The sequence below is a fragment of the Nelumbo lutea genome, chromosome 3, assembly GCF_056320005.1.
Source record: "Nelumbo lutea isolate HS-2025 chromosome 3, American lotus-T2T, whole genome shotgun sequence".
In the NCBI taxonomy this organism is placed as follows: Eukaryota; Viridiplantae; Streptophyta; class Magnoliopsida; order Proteales; family Nelumbonaceae; genus Nelumbo; species Nelumbo lutea.
The window spans coordinates 46,519,740-46,544,648 of NC_142686.1; the positions used below are offsets into that span (position 1 = coordinate 46,519,740).

General features: G+C 36.8%; 1 protein-coding gene across 8 annotated transcripts; it reads right to left on the reverse strand.

The window, feature by feature from the left end:
- Window positions 1–1,040: 1,040 nt before the first annotated feature.
- Window positions 1,041–24,226, reverse strand: LOC148864719 (cyclin-T1-3-like). 8 transcript variants are annotated; one of them, XR_016109994.1, is made up of 9 exons: window positions 23,864–23,965; window positions 17,391–17,464; window positions 10,521–10,862; window positions 9,562–9,643; window positions 3,903–4,037; window positions 3,503–3,678; window positions 3,240–3,391; window positions 1,557–2,848; window positions 1,041–1,363 (listed from the first exon to the last, which is right to left on the reverse strand). XR_016109994.1 is itself a non-coding variant. In XM_088978495.1 (9 exons), the coding sequence occupies exons 4-9, from the start codon at window positions 10,745–10,747 to the stop codon at window positions 1,722–1,724; spliced, it is 1,899 nt and encodes a 632-aa protein (XP_088834621.1). In that variant the 5' UTR covers window positions 10,748–10,862; window positions 11,050–11,165; window positions 17,391–17,464; window positions 23,864–23,965; the 3' UTR covers window positions 1,041–1,721. The 8 variants fall into 8 exon arrangements, 6 of the variants coding, with proteins under 6 accessions (XP_088834621.1, XP_088834620.1, XP_088834623.1 ...); XM_088978495.1 differs by adding an exon at window positions 11,050–11,165 and having other exon boundaries at window positions 1,041–2,848; XR_016109993.1 differs by lacking the exon at window positions 17,391–17,464 and having other exon boundaries at window positions 23,864–24,226.
- Between the last annotated feature and the right edge of the window lie 683 nt (window positions 24,227–24,909).

Here is a 24,909-nt window from a genome sequence, read left to right on the forward strand (position 1 = left end):
TCCCAAAAATCCAAAATGTGAAAAAAAAACTAAAAAGAATAAAATTTCAGCCATTTCTAAGAACCGATACAATACGACCGAAACTCGTATCGTATCAATACTTTGAACCTCGGCACATACTATCCAACTGATGGTGGTTTTGTTGGTAGGATCTTTTACTTGTTGGAGTAGAGACTTGGGATCAAATCCCAATGTCACACCAAGGATTGAGAGGTGTTTAAGGGAGGATATACTCCCCACACTTGGCGCTTCACACACGCCTCACGCACATCCTATCGTTCATTGGGAACATCTCCCGTTCTTATTAGTTATTATTCACTGGAGATGTTCCCAATGCACAGTGGATGTGCATGTGAGGCGCTCGTTTGTGAGGAGCAGATCCCATTACCCCCCATTGTGTATCCCCATGAAAAAATATCCAATCGTTTGAATAAAATGAATCTACCAATGATGTCATAATTAAACAATAAAATAAATAGAATTACAATAACAAAAATATAAAAAAAAAAAGTTATAGAAATATTTGACATATTTCAAATGCTATAATTTTGTCATGAAAAAAAACAAGTGCTATAATTTTAGATATTTTCATGCCTCATTTTAGAGGATTCTAATAGACTGGGTCAAGTAACAACCAACAACTATTCAGGGGAGGTGATTGCAATTACCAAGGAGGTTTCAGCATTTTACCTTGATATTTATATGTAAAATATATAACATAACATAAAATAACACACATACTAAAATTTACAGGCCCGATGCAGGCTTGTGCCAGAATCAGGGGTAATTTTGTCATAAAATATATTTAATAAACTTGACTAGTTTGGTCGTGTAAAATACTTGAAATGTTTGTGGATAACTTCTATAAATAATCACGAACGTGAACTAAAGGAAATCTAACCGGAGATGAAATTATAGTATAGCTAAAAATAAATATATCATTCTGCATCTTTGTACATAATTCCTGTAATTTTCAGACTTCTAATGCAATAATTAGCAGTTAATTCTCAATTAGAAATAGCTTCCACGAGAGAAAATACTTGGGATAATTTAATTATTCGAACCAACATTGTATTAAAATTTCGTTATATAGGCACATAAACATACAAATCAATATTATGGGATTTGGATCTTAATCAGATTAAATTGGGGAGGATCAACATTCAAACCATTACAAATTGAACTGATATTTTAGATCCAAGTCCGACTTGGTCAATTCGGTTTATAGATCCAAACAATTGGATATCATTCAGTCACAAATGAGCATAGCAATTATGTAGCGGATCAAAGACCTCGCCACGCATGTTGTAGAGCACAAGTTTGACTGTATGTCCTGCTTACTGATGTCTGTATAGTGGTAAACCTGCAGAAAGATCTTGTCATAAATTTGAAACCCGTACTCCCCCCAACGAAAAGAGAAGTGGGGATGGAGATCGATAAATTATGATTAATTTGAAGTGAAGCTTCAACGTTTTTTCCTTCTCATTTCTTCTTTTGATGCAGAAACTTTCAAAGATAACAAGAATAAACAGCCTTGTTAGGTTCAGAAGGCATACCAGAGGAACTTGAAGCATCTCTCCAATTTTTGATCGGTCATCCTCACATTTTTTTTACCATGATTGATTTCTTAACATACATGGAAACCACATTTTCCAGTCATGCATATCCAATAAAAGACGTTTGTCTTACTACACTACCAAGCAGCAGATGGTGCTCCCGTCTCACACATGATTTTCCTGTACATGCCTTTTGTGATCCCTTTCTGCATAACCATGTCGTCCCATCCTGCCTCCGTCTTCCATCAAATCATGATTATGATTATGATGGTATCCCGGTGTGTAGTCATGCCGTTGCTTTCCCTCAAAATGTTTGTCTGGTGGACTAACTGCCTTTCTCTTACGGTTGCTGAACTTGGGAGAATGGTGATTGTGCTCAGCATCATCAAACAAGGATACCTCCCCTTCTTCCACATTCTCTCCATCAGGAACCCATGACGATGGCCCTTCCCTCACAGGGTATTTTCCATCTGCAGCATCATCATAATCCTTTCCATAAGCTAGGTTTTCAGATTCCAATCTGTTGGAAGGTTTAGACCAGCTCTGCCTTCTCTCCCGCTTGTTTCTCTCATCTTCAACAGCCAATTCAACTCCATCTTCCAGCTCTCTCTCAATAAGGTCATCATCATCCATCAAATCCATTTTACGGGCCACATCACCACGAGATTTCCTCCGTTTCTCTAAAGCTGCCTTGACTTTGTCCTTGTCAATCTTCTTAATTGCATCCCGTGGAGACTGACCTATAGGTCCTTCTCTACGATTTGTGGTGTTTCCAAACTTGGATTGTGCACCTTCATTCTTCCACTCCCCCGCTTCAGTGGTTTCACTTCTCCCACCATTTCTTTCATGATCTTCCACATGTCCATCTGACCCAAACTTGGGCCTGTTTGAAGCTTCTCCAATATTCTCCCTGTTGCAATGAAAAAAATCTTGTTCGGAGTGCCAACGCTCTTTATTTTCAATATCCACCTTGTCCAAAACAACAGTTCTCATCTCTGTGTTCCCATGGTCATTGCTCCGAGTTTGAGTACTCCTCTGAGGCCCACCATGATTGTCAACATTTGATTGGTCAGATGCAGGCCGAGATGATGGTACCGCAGCTCCAGGCTTTGTTGTAGATGAACTTCCTGATTGACCATAACCATTAGCTGATGCTTGTTCCTCATTACCAGCTGGAGTTTTCCCTGGGGTCCGGTGACTTGGTCCAATTTGAGAACTTCCTTCCATTTCACTCCCCTGGGAAGGTGGTACTCTGTTTTGTTCATACAATTCTAACATTTGATTGCTTACCTCTGAAAGAAACATGACCATAATGACAATATTAGAGAAGTCAAAAGATATCTGTTCGGAAGACACAGATGGACAGGATATCAATGACACAGATGCACAAGGCAATCTGCAAGCTAATGGGACAGGATGTCTCCATTTGGAAGGGTAAAGCCCATTGACCTTATTAAATGACTACAACCATCCATTCAACATAGTCACTCTTACTATAGCTACCAGTCAGAGGAGTTGAAGTCACTTGGGTCAATATTTGGCAATGCAGATCTTAGAGATGGAATGCTTCCAAATGGACAGCTCCACCATCTGCAACATGTACACCATTGTGCCTTCAATATACTGCCTCAATGGTCTTCAACATTAGTATATTACAAATGCAAACAAGGGAAGATCACCAACCCTCCAATTGGCGTGGGGTGACATCAAATTCTTGCCACCAGACCTTCTCACCATCCGATGGGAGCTTCACTTTGAGGAATTTTGCAGCAAGGAAGATGGCACCTGCCGCAATGTGATGGGGCTTAAATTGCAGGCAGAGCGACGTCCGTAGCCTGCATGGTGCTCTCCAGTTCGTTAAGAGATAAGGAAACGAAAGACTATTGAATGCACATTATCTGAGTTGGAAATAAAAAGAAAAAGGGAACACAATAGCCACATCATACCCATCATTGACAAAATTCCATGCAACTTGGGCAAGGGCATTCTGAGCAACCTTGAATTTCTTTATTGCCTCTACAAGGGGTTTATATGGGTGGTGCACATTGAGATCAAAACCTAGAGTTGCAAGAACAACCCTTTCACCAAGTAAAATCAATTCTTTCTGTTGTTCATACACTTCCTGCATGAAGGATGAAGAAATAAGAAGAAAAACAGCACAATACTTATATAGGATAAAAAGGAATGTATTGAGAAAAAAAATAGTTTCAATAGTAACTCTTGTTCTATTGGAGTTAAATATGAGGAAAACTTGTACTAAACATGGAAATAAAACCAGATGAAAGTTGGCTTTGGAGCAACAAACTAAATATGTAAACAGACATAAACCACCAAGCGAGATGGTACCTTCTGCTTGATTCTTTGGACAGCAGCTGGGTCCTTTTTATGAATGATTTCATAAGAAACAAGAATGACATCCTTCAGTGGCCGTGGAGTCTCTTCAACCTTCCCGGCAAGGAACATACAGACTGTTGCAATGGTCTGCATAGCATTTTTACCACGTCAATAACTAAAAATTTATCAATGAAAATACAGCACAAATGTCACCCAAGCACTCTTTTCTTTTTCCATCAGCATGTATATCCAGCCATATAGATAGATTTACCTAGATTCTGTAAGTAACACTACTCATCAGCAGTTGTAGAAGTTTCAACATAGGGGTCATAACTTGAGCAGTCACTTTGTGCATAAAAATGCCAAAGTTTAGAACCGCATCCAGTCTACCCTCCCAAGACCCCAGATAGCTGGGACCAACATTGGGTATAATTTTGTGGCCAGTAAATCATCAATGGACCCAAGTCTACAATAACTTCAAAAAATACAAAAACTCCAAAGCACATTAATTTAGGATGCATTTTACAGTTCCAAAAGTAGAACAGCACAAGACAAAGTAAAGTAAAAGGAAGCCGAAAGTGGTTTCTAATAACAGCTGAACTAGGAGTTGAATGATGAATGCTGAAAAGATTCCATTTCGAAAATCCCTTTACCCAATGATGTTGTTAGAATATTTTTTTATCAAAAAATGAGAATTTTATTCAATTAAGAGAATTAAATAAAGAATTACAGCAGTTAGAAAGTAGACATTGCAACAGAAATTGTTAAAATAAAGCCCAAAAAAGCTGTTGCCTTTGAATTCCCTGTTTAGCTAGAGAATCAGTCATTCCATTTGCAGTTCTCCTGATCCATGTGAATGAGGTATTAAGTTCCCTTGCTATGCTTACTATCTCCCTTAATGAATGTCTATAGATCCAAGGAACATTACCACTTGAATTAGTCCAAGAAATCACCATTTTTTATTCCCCTTCTATCTCCAAGTTCTCAAGATATGCTTGCTTGGCAATTTTTAATCCTTGTAGCAGAGCTAATAGTTCAGCTTTTAAAGAATCACCTTCCGCTAAGGGTCCTCAGTACATACCACCAATGCCTGTCATACTTAGGTTTCCTATAGAGATCCCATCAAAGTTCAGCTTAATCTTGTTGAGACCTGGGGGCTTCCACTCCATCACCTTTCTTTCTTTCTTCTCAGCAGTGTATGCCACTCCAAAGCCTTTTTCCAATTATACAAAGTATGCTATGGGAAAAAAATTGTTGATAAAGAAAGAGCAAAAAATACCATTCAAAGAAAAAAAAGACCATAGAGGAAATGGATCTGTACCGAGTCTTTGTTCAGATTCAATAGGAACTGGAGACTCACCGAAAGCAGAAATCACTTCTCTCCTACAAGAAAAGGCAGCTGAACATGAATCAAATAGATGTTGAAGTATACTCCTTGCTGGTAGTGGGCTGGTTGGTGAATAACAATGAAGGACCTTGAATGTATAGGCAGGAAATGAGGGAGATTGGGAGTTTATCAAGAGAAGTTAAGGTGACCTTCAAGTGGGTCTATGGATCAGCAAATGGCCGACACATTAGCAAAGCAAACAAAACTTGATGTGTTTCTAATTAAGTGGACGTATCCAATCCATCTAAACTTGGCAGAAAGAAAAAAAAAGGGCATGGATTTAGCTTATCCAACATGTACACTATAACCACCCGTCCCTTCTTGAATCTAACATTTTTGCCATTCTATAAAATGGCCCAGAAAACCCTCTTAAATCTCATACACATGATTTTTTTTATCAGTTGAACCTCATAAATATGTTGCAGCAGGAAAAAAATTCATAAATATGGATTTTCTATGCAACATTATGTAATGGATTTTTTTAATATAACAACTATTCATTAAAATGAAACAAAAATAATTACAAGGGGAGATAAACTTTCTTAAATCTTAACTCCCCGGGTTGGGCAAGAGCCCCCATAAAAGCAATAAAGAAGAAATACAACATAGCCCAAAATAAAGAATCCCAAGCCACCCCTTGCTTAGCTAACCTGTCAGCAAAAGAGTTAGCAGATTTCTTCACCCAAATGTACTTCACTTCCATATCCTTTGCCAGCCACTTGTAATTTTTCTTTTCATTGCTAAAGTTCCACAGCCCTGCCTTATCCTCCTTTAGCCATCCTACTACCACCTCTGAGTCACCTTCAACCACAAGCTTCCTTATATTCAACTCCTTTGCCCTTCAGATTCTTTCCAGAACCACAAGGATTTTTAATTGCCATTTTATACAATCTGACTTTCTCTTTTCACTCTTTTGTTCTTGATGCTTTCCTTTTTGGATATCAACAATGAATGTACCTATTCTGATAAAAAAAATTGAATATATCTAAATTAAGCACAGGTTATTTGCATTCGCTGAAAACTAATATTTATCACCCAATGTATGATGCATCCATTCATTAGTACTAGTTGGTGACTTGGTGTATCAATTTTAGCCTGAGTTCCCACATACCAAGATTTGAAAGTTGGATAAACCCAACCCCTAGACACATACCCATACCCAAGAGGCCAAGACCATGTAATACATTGGTATATGGAATGTGCCTATTCTGATAAAAGTTAAATAAACCCAACTTTAACATAAGTTCCCACGATCATGTACTACATTGGTATATGGACACATCATACAATGGTATATGGAATGTACCTATTCTGATAAAAAATTGAATATATCCAAATTAAGCACAGGTTACTTGCATTGTTGAAAATTAATATTTATTATCCAAGGTATGATGCATCCATACATTAGTACTAGTTGGAGACTTGGTGTATTAATTTTGGATAAAATTTTGGTATATTAATATACCAAGATTTTAAAGTTGGATAAACCCAACTCCTAGACACATACCCATACCGAAGACCATGTAATACATAGTAAAATGATCACCTTAAGATCTAAATCTTTTCAACATTAACAAGACAAGCTATCAAATGCAGAAAACTTAGGTTATGTTCGGATAAGCTTTTTAGAGGTACTTTCGTGCTTCTACAAAAAAAAAAAAAAAAAAGCTTCACATTTTCAGAGAAAAAACACACAAAGCAGAAACACTTGTCCAACAAAAAGCACAAGTCTTTTTTCTTATTTAGTGATTTGAAAGCACATTTGGGCCAACTTTTCACAAAACTTAAGATGCAAATGTATATGAACATGGAAAATTTCAAGACACATGGCGCAACAATGGGTCATGATGCTCATAAATATATGCCACATCACAAATTTGTAAATATGGTAAATTATATGCCATGTGTCAAATTTGTGACACATGGCAAAATATATGCCAAGTTAGATGACCACAAATGTGGCAAAATATATGCGACATGGCACAACTATGGGTCATCAGACATTTTTATATTATAAAATTCAATAAATAACAAGTTGACATGTGGAATTTATCATGTCACATGTGGTAAAGCAACATGGCATCATAGCTGTCAAGGCATCTAGGCAATTCTAGGCAACACTGGGGTGCCCAGTCATCTAGGTTCCCTAGGCAATAAGAATTTTATAATATAAAGAAGTAACTTTTGGCTACTTCCCTAGTTTTATATACCATTCTGCATGCATATTAATTGAAAAAATAGCAATTCTCCTTATTTAAAACATTAAATTTCCTCTAAAAATGTGGCAAAGCATCATATCTTAATGATAAAAAAATCTTTTAAATGTATTAATTTCATTATTTTATAAAATGATACTACTACACTAAGTATTTAATAGAGCAGTTTCATACAATTAGCAACTATAGAAGGTTTTTAATTTTATATAATAAAAATTCAAGATGAAAGTAAAATAGAAAAAATAGGATGCAGTTTTATTTAATCGGTGGAGCATCTTCTACTGGTGTTCTTTCCAACAAGCTATCCCTACCCCTCTGAATTTTTCTTGGCCCTAAACCAAAGCACCACTCCTGTAATTGAATATCCTCCACCCTCAGCATAAACTCATAGAGCTTGTAGGCAAAAAGATTCCACCCTGTTTTCTCTCTACCTTCCAGCACATAGATCACCTTCTGTTGTCCCCAGTCTGTTCCATTATAGCAACAAACCACCCTTTAATGTTCCTGCCTCCTCATTTCAGTTTCATACTTCTTTCCAGCCAAACTCACTAAACTCTTCCATACCTGTTTTTTGATAGAATGGACCGCCCCATCCATTAAGCCCTTCAACCATCCAATTTTCCTTCACCTAGCTGTACTTCACTTCCATATCCTTTGTCAGCCACTTGTAGTTTTTCTTTTCATTGCTAAAGTTCCACTATCCCACCTTATCCTCTTGTGGCCATCCTACTACTACCTGCGAGTCACCTTCAACCACAATTTTCCTTATTCAACTCCTTTGACCTTCGAATTCCTTCCATCCTGAGCCCAAAAAAAAAAAATCTCATGGTCAATTGGTCATGGATCCAGATTTGTAGCCGATCCCATTAGTTGGGATAAGGCACGGATGATGATCATGATGATGATGGATCCTGAATTCCTAATTTGTCTTTTCATGTTCATGCTAGGGCATTTCCCAGGAGCAATGTTCTACACCTTAACTAAGTAATGCCAAATGGGCAAGGGTCAGCTAGGATGGTGATTTAAGGACCTATAATTTAACAATGGATATGGCACTCAACAGAATGGAATGGCGAGACAGGATCCGTGACCAGTAGCAGAGTGTGTTAATTATGCTATTTTTTATATGAAATTGCTCCATTAAATACTTATTATATAAATATTATTTTTGAAAATATAGAAACTAATACATTTAAAATACCATTGTCTTGTCTTAGATACAACGGTTTGCCATGGTTTTAGAAAAAACCTAATATTCTTAATAAAGAGAACGCCCACCTTTCCAATTAATGTGCATGCTGAATGATGTATAGAACTAGGGAACTAACTAAAATTTAGTTTTTTTTATTTTGTTGAATTCTTAAGGCCTAGGCTACTAGGCATTCTACTAATGCCCAGAATCACCTAGACAACTTGACAATTATGCCAAATACCAGCCAGAATCAGTTGCTTAAATGATAGAATTTTGATCAAATAGAGCATCACAACAGTGTTGGATCACATGACTACTATAAATATTGTAATAAGGAAAAGTCATTGGAAGGTAATGATGAATAACATGGTTCATAATGAAGACTTGATCAAGGGATCCTGAATGATATGTTGTATGTTCACATGGCTACTGTGAATGTTGAAATAAGGAAAAGTTGTCAGGAGGTAATGATGCATAAAATGATTCATCTTGGAATGAAGACTTGATCAAGGCATCCTGAATGATATATTGTAAGTTGCAGCACAATAAATTTAGAAAATCACTTGAGGCAGGGTAATAAAGTTCCTATCATCTACCCTCAAGGCAACTTACCTATATATTAGAGGTAATTTTTATTTAACCTCGTTATAATGCCCTCTTCTTTTGTACTGTCCAAGAAATTTAAACAAAAATGTTTGCCACCATTCAAGCCAACGCAACATGTTATTTAACATTCACCACTATTCAAGATAAAACAGTGGGTTACATACCACAAGATGAACCAGAAAGAGAGAAGATCAAATAACGCCTTGCAATAAGCAAACACTAAATAGTTAAGGAAAAAACAACCACTAAAGCCACCCAACAATCACTCACCCTTCTATCATTTTTTGCATGAGATTGGCGTAGAAAAAAGCGATGACAAAAAATTATCGCTGTAGCTATTGTTACCTGGGGTCTGCAATCAAAAGAATTTATTGTCACACTCGATAGACAATAGATAGAATTACAGTGAAGGGAAAATACCAATTTGAAGTAAAAAGCAATATAAGACTAAAAAAAGAAAATGTTACCAAATTAAGATAATAAATATGAACCTAAACAAAAAAACATGATAGAATACAAGCAGATATGTAATACCAGAAGCAGTTATTTATTATTGGAGAACTGGTTGTTCACACCTTGTTCTTGACAAAAGGGACAGCGCTCAATGAAACAATAAAAGATACCCCTGTCTACAATGATAAAAATTAATGCATACTACATAAAGGTACTCTCTCGTATTTCTAAAACATCATCTTGACCAAGGTTCTAAGTATCAAAGCACTCAATAATCAAAAACTGAGTATCGGACATGTAAAAAGGTCAATCTTCTTTACTTTTTTTTACTTTTAGTTATGAAATCCACCTAATTTTTTTAATACAGTGTATCAGTGACCCTTAGATACAATGCGATATGCCCAATATGGGGTGTATCTTATCAATACTTTGAACCTTGATCTTGACTAATGATCAAGATTGTTCCCTCTACCAAAAATGGCGATGTGCGTGAGTGTTGTTACCGCTGGTGGCTGGTGGTGGTTGTCAGCATGTACTATTGTTTTCAAATAAAATGGCAATCACTGTTCTTGTCATCATTTTGTTTTCTACCTTTTCTTAGTTTCTTGACTTAAAGTTAATAGTTGAAACTAAACCAAACTAACACCAGAATAGTTCATAAAGCAAAAACTAAGTACAAATCCCTCATATAACTGGAGATAAAAGAAAGACAAAAAAAAAAGGATATTGAAGGACAATAGGACAAAAATAACTTCCACCAACTAAATCGAACTCACACTTTGAGTCTCATGCCTAAATCCTGCAGAAATGTACAGTATGACTTGCGTAAGTACGTCTCTTTCTTCAAGTCAATGCCATCTCTTCTAGATGGGGAATTTTCTTCAATTTCCCTCCTAGATAAATACCAGCGGCCAACTTCTTCAGACCTGTCCTGGGAAAAGTTGTAAGGCCCACTTTCAACCATTCCATGATGTGAGGGATCCCCAGGTAACAGTCCAGCCATGTATATCTCTTACAAGAATGGCATATAATTCAGAAGACAAAAATCCTTAGTATTGACAGAGAAGGTCTTTATTGCTGAAACCTGTATGAACACATCACCACCATTGAGTAGCTTCCTGTGCAAAAAACAGAAGGCTGTCAGCAACATAGAACCACTTCTTATATATAGTTTTATATTTATATACTCCACATAAAATTCTAGTAGTACATCAGCAATGTTTATGAAGAACTGTAGATTTCAATATTTAGTTCAACAATAAAACATGACAAAATATTTTATCACAATTTTGCATTGCTCTCTACCTATCCATGGTTAGTAACAGCATATCCATCATCACTGCTTCAACTCATGATTTAGCACCTTCCGATTACTAGCTCAAAACAAAAGCTGTGATAGGGTACGCCATCCCTCCTAAAGACTGGGTGAATCTCAAGGAAGTTCACATCATTCATGGAATCATGGGGCAATTGAAGAGAACAGAAAGAATTTCTCAAGGCAAATAAAGGGTTATTCTGCAGATATGCAGAGGCATGTCATATATTGCCTTTAAGGTTGAACAATTTAAAGAATATGGGGTATATATATGAAGGGGATTGGAGAGAGACCTTTTTCTTATTGGTAACAAGATCAAAAAGTTCTGCCAAAATAAGAATCAAATAGTATACCCCTACCCCAAATAGAGCAGGACCAGTGATTTAAAAGGCAAGCCTACATGCACAGGTGAGGCGCATCTTAGGGCATGCGCTTCGCCTAGGTCCTAGGCACAGACCTTTCAAAAGGTGCATGCCTGGTGCACCTAGGCGTGCGCCTGATGTGCCTTGTGCCACAGCCCAGGCATGCGCCTTGTTTAAATTCTGTGCTTTTTGCTTTTTTTCGAGCCTAACAGCTGAGCGGGGGGGGGGGCCGGACCTCTGACCACGCCCCTTGAGAGTGGAGCTCCGAGAACCCCCTATTTTTGCTAATGTTGTTCATTCATTCGTTCTAATAAAATATCTTCTTAAAAGGCAATTAAAGTTATAAAATCATTACTTTTTATGTGAGAAATTAGAATTTAAGACCCTAACATGGACTTGTTCGAGCGGGGCATGGTACAAAGGTGACTTGTAGAATCAAGAATGCAATATGTTTTACATCACATCAGCTACTTGAAGTAATGCAATTAAGGAAAAAAATAAATCGCGAGTTTTACATGCTTGAAAATGCTTTATATGTTTACCTTTATTTTTTAATTTTCATATGAATACGCTTTACATGTTATGTTTATGTATTTTAGTTTTAGATAATAGGTTTTTTAAAGCATTTATTTTAAAATTTAAGTTTATATTTTTTATCAATATTATGTTTAAAATTTTTTGGCTTTTTTTAATTTTTTAGCATTTTTTTTGTATTTTTGCGCCTTGCTTCAAAAAGGCACACGCCTCGCCTTGCACCTCGCGCCTCAGGCGCAAATTGGCCCTTGCGCTTTTTTTGCACCTTTTTAAAACAATGGGCAGGATAGAACAGCATTTCTCATGAAGACTGATAAAAAACAGACATCCACATGACAAGCCAACATATGTTACATGGATACAGCAAGGAAACAGCTGGATATGGTATTAGATAAAAAATTTACAATAAAAATCGCAGCACTCGAGACAATAAAGCACCCTTGTACAGACATAGAGATAAGAAATCAATCACATAGGCTTGTCCCCATACTTTCCCCCAACACCTAGGCTTGTCAAGCTTGGAAAATGGGCTTTGCTACATGATTGAATGAGCTGCTCATTCGTGTATTGATGTTTTCCACCCTAGTACCTAATAAGACAATAGGGCACCCTTGTAATATTCAGGTATGACATAAGGCAACCACAAAGGTTTATCCCAAATACTCACTCTCCCCCAACACCTAGCCTTGCCAAGCTTGCAAAATGGACTTCACCACATGATTCAATGAGCTGCTCATTCTTGTAGCTGATGTTTGGCTCCCTATTCCCTAATACAACAACTGCCATGGACCATCTTTGAAGGTGATTATTCAACCTATCACCACCTGAAAGTCTCCTTTATTAACATAAGAAACAGATGGTGCAATTTTATCAAGCAAAAGGAGTACAAATATATAAGAAAAGCATTTACTATGCTACTACCAGCCAAAAACTCCAAATAGACAAATTCCTATATTTACAAATACAACTTACCTAAAGGGCAAGTCCCCAATTCAGACATGTGACTTGTGAATCCAGCAATATTAGGTATTTAGCTATATGCCAGGAACATTGCCCTTCTAATAGCGTTAAGGCGTAGCCGAGGACTAGAGAGTTCATCCATCACCCACCTATCACCACTTGGGAGTCCCTTCAATTTCTAGATTTGTAAATTTATTAGCAATTGTCAATCCATGAAAACAGAATTTTTGCTTTCAGTGTTTGTGGATATATCTTTCTTTGGAAACAGAACTATTGGGAATATATCTTCTCTCTATTTGGGTGTGGAAACCAGGGTGGTCTCACCTGATGATTTAAAATCTATCTTCTCTACAATCTTTTCAACCCAAGAAAAAGAAGAGGGAAAATCCTATGGAGATGTGAAAGGACAGATGCCCTTTGGTCAATTTGATAAGTGAGTAATAACAAAAATTAAAAAGAACAAAGGAGGTCGTTGAGAATATATTATCTAGGGTGGTGAGTTAGGTTATGACATTGGAGATTTCTAATCCCTTCTCTAAAGAAGATGCTTTAAAGGGGCTGGCAGGTTATAACAGACACTAGCACTAACAGTCAAAGGATTGCAAGGAAATGGACACCCTGATCCATGGCATACTTAAGGTGCCTTTATTGCTCTATACTCTAGCTCAATAGATGAAGGAGACCCCATAACAGCCAAAGGATTGCAAGGAAGTGAACACCATAAGCTACAAGGCCTTTCTAACTTCATTTTGATGGCTAAAGCATAGGTAACCTGGGTCCCTGGCATGCTAAAGGTGCCTTTATCGCTCTCTACTCTGGCCCAATAGGTGAGGGAAACTCCATGACAGAAGAACTGCAAGAACTCCCTTCAAGGCTTAAAAACATGCAAGAGACTTAACCTGCACAATTTAGAAAATCAAGGAGACTCTCAGGTAGTGATCATTGATCAGCAGGCTGAGAAGTGAGAAACAGTTCTTACGGAACACAGCAACATAAGTACACTCTAAGACAGGCTATAACACTAGCAAGAGAGTTGGGAGTTGCTGGTCATGGACACAGGGCATCAAACAGTTTGGCTGACTTGTTGGCAATATCATTCTTAATATTCTTAATATAAGTACAAAGTTACCACTCAAAAAAATATTGCAAACCCATGAAGTAATCAACACAATTTTGCTTATGTTAAAGTTCCATCCCAAGTTGGCCCAAGTAAATTAGCAAAATTTCACCATCTTGATTTCTACAAAGTAAATACCTCTCTCCCAAATGCCAAAACTTCCTGGATTTCCTTAGTTCAAACCATCTAGTTGAGTTTTACCTCATTCACTTATGGAAGAGAACAACGAGAATGAGCCATATCAAAATGCCATTAATATTATAGCACACAAAGTCCTCTGTAATTTCCTTTCCTTTTTCTCTATTAAAGTTTATTTTTTATTTATCTTCAAAAAAAAAGTCCTCTAGGATTGGAAGTCAATGTGCTAGCTCATTAAATTGGTTTCTCTCATCATAGCTGAAAAATGCTCCTTGTCAATTGTCATGAAAGTTCCTTGCATTTTGTTCTTCCATAAAGCCCTGCTCTTAATGGCCTCTACGTTATCCATACTTATCATTAAAAGAGGTTTCAAAAAGACTATCTCAGCTGGTGATTTCAAAAAGAGGTTTCAAAATGATGAGTAGTTTCACTAAAATTCTTACAACGGATTCGTCTATCAGAGAAAGACAACGATAAGGTCTCCATCTATAAATCTATAATAATTTTAATAAGTCACCACCTGAGAGGCTCAACGGGTACCCACACTCTGAGAGCATGTAACTTTATTTATTTATTTATTTTGCTTCATGGGGCTACACAATGGGGGTAGCCCATCCCCTTAAACCCCCCCAACCCTGGTGGCAGCGGGATTTGTTAGTTTTGAAGTTATTTCAGCTATAAGTATGCATCAGGGGATTTATTGTGAGTCTTCAAATTAAGGGAAATAAATATAAATGAAGTCGAAAATATTTCAATGAAGGAGAATAGCGAGATAGAAAATAAAATTATGCACCAGCAAAAAATAAAATCATTCATTTTAGTTCCTTTTCTTTGGCTATGATGCTCAAGAACTTTCATTGTCTGGGTTTTTATTCCATTGAAGGCCTACTATTAAGTTTCGAGTGAATTCATTTGAGAAGAAAGGTGCAATTCCTTTATCTTCTTCTCTTGGTTGTCCACTTTTTTTAATTATTATATTTTTGAGAGATTTGCTCAGCTCAAGGTCATTCTACATCATCCTATCTCTCCTTATGGCATTCTCTAAAAATCTCTGGCAATTCATCTTCCTGAAACAAGTCTAGCAGGGGGCCCTGGTGAAACCCTCAAGTCCAATAGCCTTATCCACATTTATGCTGAAAACCACAATGCTACATCAACATGTACACAGAAATCAGAACCAACCATGTGTCCAAGTGTCTAACTCAGCAAGATGAGAAAACATGAACACATGGAAACATCTATGGAAAATTATATTTTTAAATTTTAACATTTTATACCGGCATCAAATGTTTTATTTGTTACTAACCTTTGATATGAAAAATGGCGTTCTTATTGTACATTAGCTGTTCATTTATGTCAGATAAGCCAGGAATAGAAAGGAAATTTCATGTGAATGTGTCCTCAAGAATGTGTAGAGTGCAAGACTCCAGTGCATGCCCAACATGAACACATCATCCATTTAGGAAAGTCCATGCAATACTGCTTCCCAACATGCCATTTCTTCCTTTCTAGTTAAATTCTCCTGATCCAATCATTTGACTACGCATTATGATTCAGATGAGGAAATGCACAACAGTTCAAAATGGGACAACGTTGCTCTCTTGATTTCATCTTAATCACCTCAATGTCATTCTGCATCTCTTTGGAAATAAAGTACATCATCCATTTGCTAAACAGCAGAAACTTTTTACTCCTTATCCCCCTAATTAATTCATTTGCGTCATGTTTCTTGCCTCTGACTGATTTACTTGCACTATTCTATTCTCTTCTTTGTGGCAACTCTCCCTAGTGAGATTTCTTCCATCCTTCCATCTAAGTCATCTATCGGTCTCAACAACAAAGGCTTTGTTTCCCCGATGTTCCAGCACCTCCATTATTCCACTCCCTGAGGTTCACATTAGGGAGTTATAATTTCTTCATAAATCCAAAATCAGACACCTGACACATTAGTTTGCTCCTTCCACAAACTAATTCAATCTCTGAACAAATTGGTGCAAGGCCCACGTGTTTTCGAATTTGGAAGGAGAGGAGACACTTTGCAAAATGTCAAAAAAAGCAAGATAGGGTAGTGTTGAAGGCCCATCAGGAAACTGTCCAGTTTATGCAATACTGGAGTGATTTGCATATTTGGTCATGGTAATCTAGCATAAAATAGAAGTCCTTAACAGAACAATCATTAATGATGTTCTCAAACTTCCTCCTGCTGGTAGACCGAATTGTTTCCATCCCCCATTACAGAATCTGACCACATTTAAATCACCTACATTTTATCATGGGTCATCCCATTAACCACAGCCTTTCCTATAATTCCTATCTATCTCTTCAACTAGATGGTCCATTTATATTGGTCAAAGTCCATTGGGATCCATTTCATTTGGTTAAGACAGAAAGACTCTTATGAACTCTTACAAAGGAGCATATTTTCCATTGTTCCACATGGTGATGATTCCCCCCAATGGCCCCAAATACAGGACATATACTCAACACTTCTATCCCATCTTAGCATCCATCCCCTATTTTAGTTTACTCAAACAACACTATCTTCTTATAGATAACAGAAATTTATTTGGATAAGAAAAAACACAAAATATGAAAATACTACAGCAGATAGGGTCCTTTGACTATACCAGTTAAGTGAAGACCCCCTCAATATACACGAAATAAATAAAACAAGCCAACCAGGGGGCCTAAATAGGAAGATCAGAACCAGAAATATAGCCCCCTCCCCCCAACCAATACCACTCCTCACAAAAGAACTTATACAACACTGTTGAAACATTTATTTTCCACAGAACATCTCAGATTGTTCTCTTCCTCACGCTTCACAGTCCTCTTACATTCCAACTATTTATTTTCGTTGGCCCAATTTGCTTCTCCTTTGTCAGTGCCCGCCCTCCAATCACCTTAGAGGTACTAGGTTCCACTACATGATTTATCACAACCACACTTGAATCCAACAAGCTCCTAGTTCATTTCTTTCTCCAAGAGCTATTTCAACCATGATTAAGAATAGGTGGTTTAAGTTTCAGTTCTGGTGTTTTAGGAGATAGGTTATCAAGAACGTGGTTGGTTTTCCATCCTAGATCCACTCCCTCCATCTTATAACCTTTCTCTTTCCTCCTACCTGTCTTAAGGTTTTTTTCACAAATCCAAAATAAGATTCCTCAACTACTCCTCCCAATCCTTTCCCTTTTTTAAGAGTTACTCCTCTCCACCTTACCACTGCTTGGAAAAAGACCATGTAACACATATCGGAAGGCTGTTGCTTTGAGTAGCTCCACATCCTTCTGGGACCTGCCACCAAAGATAGCACTTCATTTATATATTAATTATATTAGTCACTTTCCAATATTTTGCTATATTTTGTGAGGTAGGCATACTATACATTCATAACTTATAATCACCTCATTACATATCAATACTTTTCTTTGCTACTCGTTATGACATGCAGAAATACACATAATAGAGATAGAGAGAGATAGGGCTACTCAAATTAAACCCAGCTGTCATAAGCTCAGAGGCCAATAGCCTCAACAACCACATTGAGTAACCTCTTGCTCAGAATTTTTAGCTGCAGAAAGCACCATGCTTGATCAATAATTAATATTTTTTTCATTAACATTAGAAACATCACAAGTAACCAATAAGGAACCTCCTGAAATTTACCCTTGAAAAAGAACCAACCAAAGAAAACTTAAGTGAGCAGAACTCTATAAAAAAGACGCAAGAACAACAAATTTTGAGTATATAGGATTGTGTACTCTAACTAGCTACCAGAGGCACCAAACTGGTTATTTGACATTTCGACAGAAAGGAGAATTGCTTTCCAATGGATTTGGCAAATTCTGCCAACAAGTGGGCAGAGTGTAAAGAGCCATTAGCCAAAGATTTAGGATCTGTCTTGTTTTCAATGGACTGCATATAACTTATCTCCGTCCCTCATTCTTTAGAAATAGCTTCTTATATGGCTTCATATCTTTTTTTTTTAATATATGGCTCGAAAATCTTCTTATGAATAATAACATATAAAGTATCTCATACAACAAGGAAAGGAAGGTCACTGCATTCACCCTTGCTTCACTTCTTTACGCTTGCTAACATTGTTCACTTCGTTTACTAGGTTAGCTCAATATTCTCACTTATCAGAAGCCTAATAGTTTGATTCACTCACTAATCTTCCTTGCTTTGCTCTAATAGTAGTTGAACCCTATCCAATTCTCTTATGGGAATTTATCGGGCCTGTTTAAGAACAGTCAACAATTATCCAATTCCCATACCACAAGCATCATGGTATCAATCATATATATATATAGGTAAAAGTCCTCATCTTACTAGTAAAACTCCAAGATGTAAACAAGAAATACGACAAAATAGAACTCTTCATATCCTGAAATCCAGGAAACTGATACCTATGAAAAGGAAAAATAAAAGACGGGGAATGGATACATGGCATGAGCATCCTACTTCATATTTGCACTTAAGTTTCTATTTACTCCTTCGATAATATCCATGTCATACCAATTGCCAGCTTATCTGCTGCATCATGTTAAGGTCATTGGACTCCAACTTAACAGAGCAGAGAAGGGTGAGTCAAGTAACAAGTGAAATCTTTTGGGCTGTCTTATGAGGAGGAATGTTCATAAAAAAACATGTTGCAACACTATATTCCTCACACAACAGACAAGGTCAGACCAATTAAAAGACATGTCAACTTTGTCTTCTATTGTGTCTTTTCACGGTGGGCTCATGAATCCCACCATGTCCACAGGACATGGATTTGAGACTTGCATAAACTCACTGTTTATTGGTATTCCCCATCTAATACCCAGGTCAGCAAGGAGACAGAATAGAAAACTAACCACATGTGTTATATACTTGTATTGTAACATTCAAAAAACACTATATAGCATAATTAAAAAAAAAAGCAGCTTACCGTGCAGCTATACAAAAGTAAATCTAAATTGCACAAATATACGTCTATACTTGTATATACAGATCCGGTTGGGTGCATTATATAAACAACCTAGCATGTCATTCTTTGTTTGGTGTTCCATTATTCTTTTATCAGTTACCATATGCAGCAAAATAGCTTCCTGCATTTTACTATATATGATCCAAACTTAAATTAAGGGACTTATAAGCCCTAATATTTCAAGTCCAGAGAGAGAAAATTACACTTCATTTGTTGCCACTCAAGACTCTTCAATGACTCAAAAAGTAGAGGAAGGCCACTAAGGACCCGTTTGGCATCATTCCGCGGGAGTGTTCCTTGCGTACCCAATGTTCCCGCAGAACGGGAGCACATTTGGCATGACATTTTCGATCTTCCATGTTCTTTTGGAGTGGGAACAGCACATTCCCAGCTCTTTTTGTGGAGTGACCAGGACGTCACTCCGCAGGAACAAGAAACTGGGAGTGCGTGGTTCCCACGACATCATTGTTAAGTAATGAACACATGTATAGGCCCCCCACAAGTTGAGTGGGGTTACAATGGTAATTTCACAACTTTTTAGCCATAAGGAAGCCCTAGTTGAGCTTAGTGGGGTATTTCTTCTTCCTACCACTGACACACTCTCAAGCCTTTGCAGAGCTTCGATCAAGCTGCAATTGTTCGATTGGTCGCATTTTTCAGCCAGCTTTCTTGCAATCAATCTTCACCTTCTTTCCACTGCACAGGTAGGAGCATTGACTCCTTGCTTAGTTCGTTTCTCAGTGCTTTTTACCCTTGTTTATTTTTTATTTTCATTATCTCTGTTTGACATGCAATTTGCTTGCATATTGTAAAAATGTATAGGTTTGGATTGAACTTCCTCTTCAGAATAACAAAAAAAAATACAAATATTGTAAAAAAGTTTTAGTTTATGCCATTGAATTGATCTGGCTTATTCAAGTGGTTTGATCAAATCAAACCACTGGTCTTAGCCATTCAAATGAACTGTCATGGATTTGAAAAATGAATCTTAAGATTAACAGCATATCCAAACGCTGTTTCTATTTCTTTAGAATAGAAACTTGCTCCTAAGGAACAAATTGCCAAACACTAGTGTTATTCCCCAGGAACCAGAAATCCCATTCCTGTTCTGGAATAGGAATTTCTCCAGGAACAGGAACAGGCAGGAACAATGCCAAACGGGGCCTAAAGTACCAATAGTACCAGAACTTGTGTTGACCAATACAAGCCATCTAAAATTACAATCAGGAGCTCATTCAGCTGCCATTGTTCAGTTCTTAAATGACAGTTATATGGATCAGATCCCATGAGCAGAGGTCCATCATTAGAAAAGCACCAATCCTTCAAATACAAAGCCTCCTCTATCCATAATTCCACTTTGCTTTAAAAGGAACTAGATTCATCAACCATAAAATTCAGCCCATTGTCAGGTGTTGCACCTTCAACATTTTTTTTATCACTAACAAGAAACTTTATTAAAGATATGAAACTATGTGAAGCTTAGGTACAAAGGGGAGGTAAAAAGACTTAACTCCCCATCAAAGAATACAAGGAAAAAATCAAAAATTTGCCCAAAAAATCAAATTCCTATTCACCCCTTGCTTTGCTAACCCATCAGCAAAGGAATTAGCAGTCATCTTCACCCAGTTGCAATGAACCACCATATCCCTACTCAACCATTTAAATTTATTCTTCTCATTGTCATAACTCCATATGTCATTGTCTCCCAGCTCCCTTGCTCTTTGGATGCCTTCCAAGGCTGCGAGGATCTCAGCCCTAAGAGAGTCTCCTTCCCCAATTGGGCCTGAAAACATAGCAATAATAGCCCCCACCTAATTCCTAAATACTCCCCCAACATGTCAGCTACAATTTTCCAAATTTTAATCATAGATTACAATTTTCCAATATTTATCTTCTGAAACCAAATTTTTGTGACTCAAGTGTAGAAGAGAATAGTTTAAAAAGTCAACACAATTCCTGCTATTTCCACAACATATTCCCATGTCTGTTGGTACCGTAAGAAAATATTATTGGAATGGACATATTCTCTAATGAAAACCACTAGCACTATGTGGAATATGCAATATGGTTTCATAACATGATGGGTTGGCATCAGTGCTATACATATGTGGAGCAGCAATATTATCACCCACCTAATGGGGATGATGACAACTTTTAGCCAGTTATAAATTCTCCTTGGATGTGACATTAAATATTAGTTTTTGTTTGTATAATAGAACATTTGGTTGATCTATTAGAATTATTTGCAGTTTTGCACATTCTATGAGTTTAAGTTTTGCTTGAACATACAATATTATGTAGTTCCAACTCAAGGCCACAGGGAAACTTTGCAGTGTATTATTTGTCTATTAACCTTATTTCTTTTACTTAACCTCGTTTGATGGTTTGGAACAAGAAAATAATCTAAAGGGTGTTTTATGCTTCGTTAACATTTCATAAAATATTATTCTACATTTTTGCATATTTCACAATGTTTCCTCAATAGCTATAATTTTTAAAATATTTCCGATATGACATTTCCACCATTTCCTATATTTGGATGACCAACATTTCCACTGACACCAAACCTACTGTCAGTAAATAGTTATCTTACTGAACTCTATAATAATAATTCCACTACCCTCTTCAAATGATGCTTCTCCCCATCTCACATGTTAATATTCAGAATCAACTAACCATGTCTCACATGAGCAAAAAAGTGTTGAAATTAACACCACAGACTTTAACCTCACTACTTCCATCAAAAGCAAGCTGAGGATGTTGTAATGTGTCAACTGCTGACTTTGACTCTGCTGTTGATGGAGACATGAACTGAAATATAGAAACTGATTTACACAGCAATGAACCATGAAATCCTAGACCTGGATCTAGTGATTCATTGATTTGTGCTTTTTATTATATAATTCCAGTCAAAGTAGCCAACAAGTAATAACAATAAAGTGCCATTGCCCAATTTGGTCCGAGTCATCCAGGATCTTGAAACAGGTGGACAGATACAGACCTACCCTTTGGCATATTTTGCACAAAGTGGTCATGTCAGACTCAAACCTCACAAACTTGTCAGCCTGACATCTTACCAATGCACTGAGAAATGGCACCTTACAAGGCTGGATTCAGGGTGGAACTTGACATAGCTCTATCTTTGGAGCAAAACAGAAAAATCCAGAACATATTTTATCAGTGGTTCTTTCTCTTTCCTGTGTTTCCATTCCCACCTCTATCCAAACAAATTATGGTAGTAGCAGGCAGGAGTAGAAGATCCTAATCATGGTTTGAGCCCATCGAACCACCCAGCCAATTTCCAGAGTTCTGGAAAGCTCGCTCTAGTTTATTACCATCAGGTCTTTAGTATTCAGATCCCAGATATGGTAAGAAAATAGGCTCACATGCCTAACAGTCAACATCACATAACCGATTACAAGAGAAGCAAATATGAAAAATGGGACAAATGAAACATAATGACAAAGAAAGGCCACTAACTAAAACAGCTTTTACTGTTTGAAATCTATCTGCTAAAATTTGTTACCACGTTAAAAACAGAACGACCAAACCTAGAAGCTGATTAGTGTGCCTAAGAAAATAAAAAATCTATTAGATTAACCAAAAGCTCATAAAGCCAATTGGTTAATCTGGATAGAAAAAGAAGAAAGAAAAGGGAATATATGTAGTGTGAACATTTTTACCCTATGAATGTAGCTTCAGAGACCATGAAGACACATATACATGGTCAATAAGAGGAAAACTTTATTCAGTATTGGCACAAATAATCCAATTTTATAGATTTATAATCAGAAAACTTGAAGCAAACATTCGTTAAATGATAACGTCCCAAAACAACATTCTACTTTATGTTAATGATATTCAAGTGGCCAGCTGTGGTTGAACTAATACCAGTTTCGTTTCATCATATTCGTTTCTTTTTCTGATAAGTCATGCATTTATCAAGTTTAAAAAGGCCTTGATACTCGTAGCCAAATTTCAATTACTGCTACGATTCCCCGTTCACATTAGAGTAGTAAAGAAATGGATAGCTATATTGGTCTATTTGTAAGAGATATACTGCTAAGCGATTCCCCGTTCACATTAGAGTAGTAAAGAAATGGATAGCTATATAGGTCTATTTGTAAGAGATATGTTCCCAAAAATAAGTTCTTAGTTGGAATACTTTAGCTGCCATTGGCTTAATATATTACGATGCGGGGTTCCATGATACGTTGGATCTTTAAACCGAAGGCACGCCAAATCCCCCTACCTATGATCAACTTTGCGATTGGTTTTGCTTACAATATCTGCTTTCTTACTGCAGCAGAAACTCAGGGCAATGCTGGATGCAGTTAATATTGCAGGAAGCTTCACATTACTATCGTCAAACATAGAAAGCAGTTCAAAGAGAACCCCAGTGGAAGACTGAAACGATGTATCCAATTGGGGTTGCCATTATGAGAAGCGTTTAACTTCTCTCTTCCGAATAACAACTCAAATTGGCTAAGGAAAAGTTGTATTAAAGAAAGCACGCAATTAAAGCCAAAAAATTAGGGTTTTCAAACACGAAGCCCTTCGCAGGACTTCAACAATCCAATAACCCGAAAACTCCAATAGAAAGTTTGAAAATAAAGCATCAGAAACGAGTAGCAAAAGCAAATAACAGAATCGGAGCGAACGGGAAACTAGGAAGCTTTATGAATTCAGAGGAGGAAAGAGAAAAGAATAAGAGATCTAACCTTGGGCTGAACAAAACTTCCGCCAGAGATCGCCTCGTCAAAAACCCTAACTGGGTGAACAGAGAGAGAAAAAGTAGGGCTCTCCCACAACAAGATTCCAATTCCATAAATTCGAGATTCCACCATTTATGCTTCAAATTACAAAGATGTCCTAATCCTACTTGAGGAATAACTGGAAGACCCTTCTATTGCATTTTCTTTTGACAATGTTTCGGGTTTGTCATCCAGCCCTCGAATGACAGTGTTTCGGGTTCAAATTACAAAAATTAATTATAATTTCAGCCACGCGGAGGGATGATGTGGCCAATCCACACCTTCCATGGCAAAAACTTTGGCTGTTGGAGGGCAAAAAACAGTTTTGGGAATACCACGTTATCATGAAATGGGTAAAATAGAAATTGCACCCTATTCGTTTAATGGAAAACTACAGACAGGTCCATTCTTGATTTCTGATTTTCCTTGCAGAATTATAAACATTCAAAATGTCAAAAGCCCACATTTTATGCATTCATATATGTCCGTGAATTAGCATCAATTCCAAGCTGGCACATACCCCAAATGTACTTTGAGCCTACAAATTCTGGCCCTAGGCTGAACCGTCATTCTCCCTTAGTTTAACGGCTCCAATACTATATTTTAATGGTCTTTGTACTATAATGAGGAATAGAATTCTCAATTTCTCATCTGTTTTTGATATACTTTTGCAAAAAAAATGCTGAATTTTTCATTTTTCAATATGCCACGTGTTTTTTTGATAATTTCTATGTATATTTTTTCAATTTGCATTATTTAATTATAACATCATGTTTTGATCGATTTGACCTGAAATATTGAACCATTGACTGGCCACTAGAATATGAATCAATTTTATTTTTATGTTAAATTTAAATTTTATACTTTATTCTTAATTTTTATTATTTAATTATGACATCATCAATAATTTATTTGGCCTAGGTTTACCTGCCACTTAGATGAAAATATAGTTTCATGTCTTAAATACATAAATTTTGTATTGCTAAATTTAGGATAAAATAATTAAAACATAT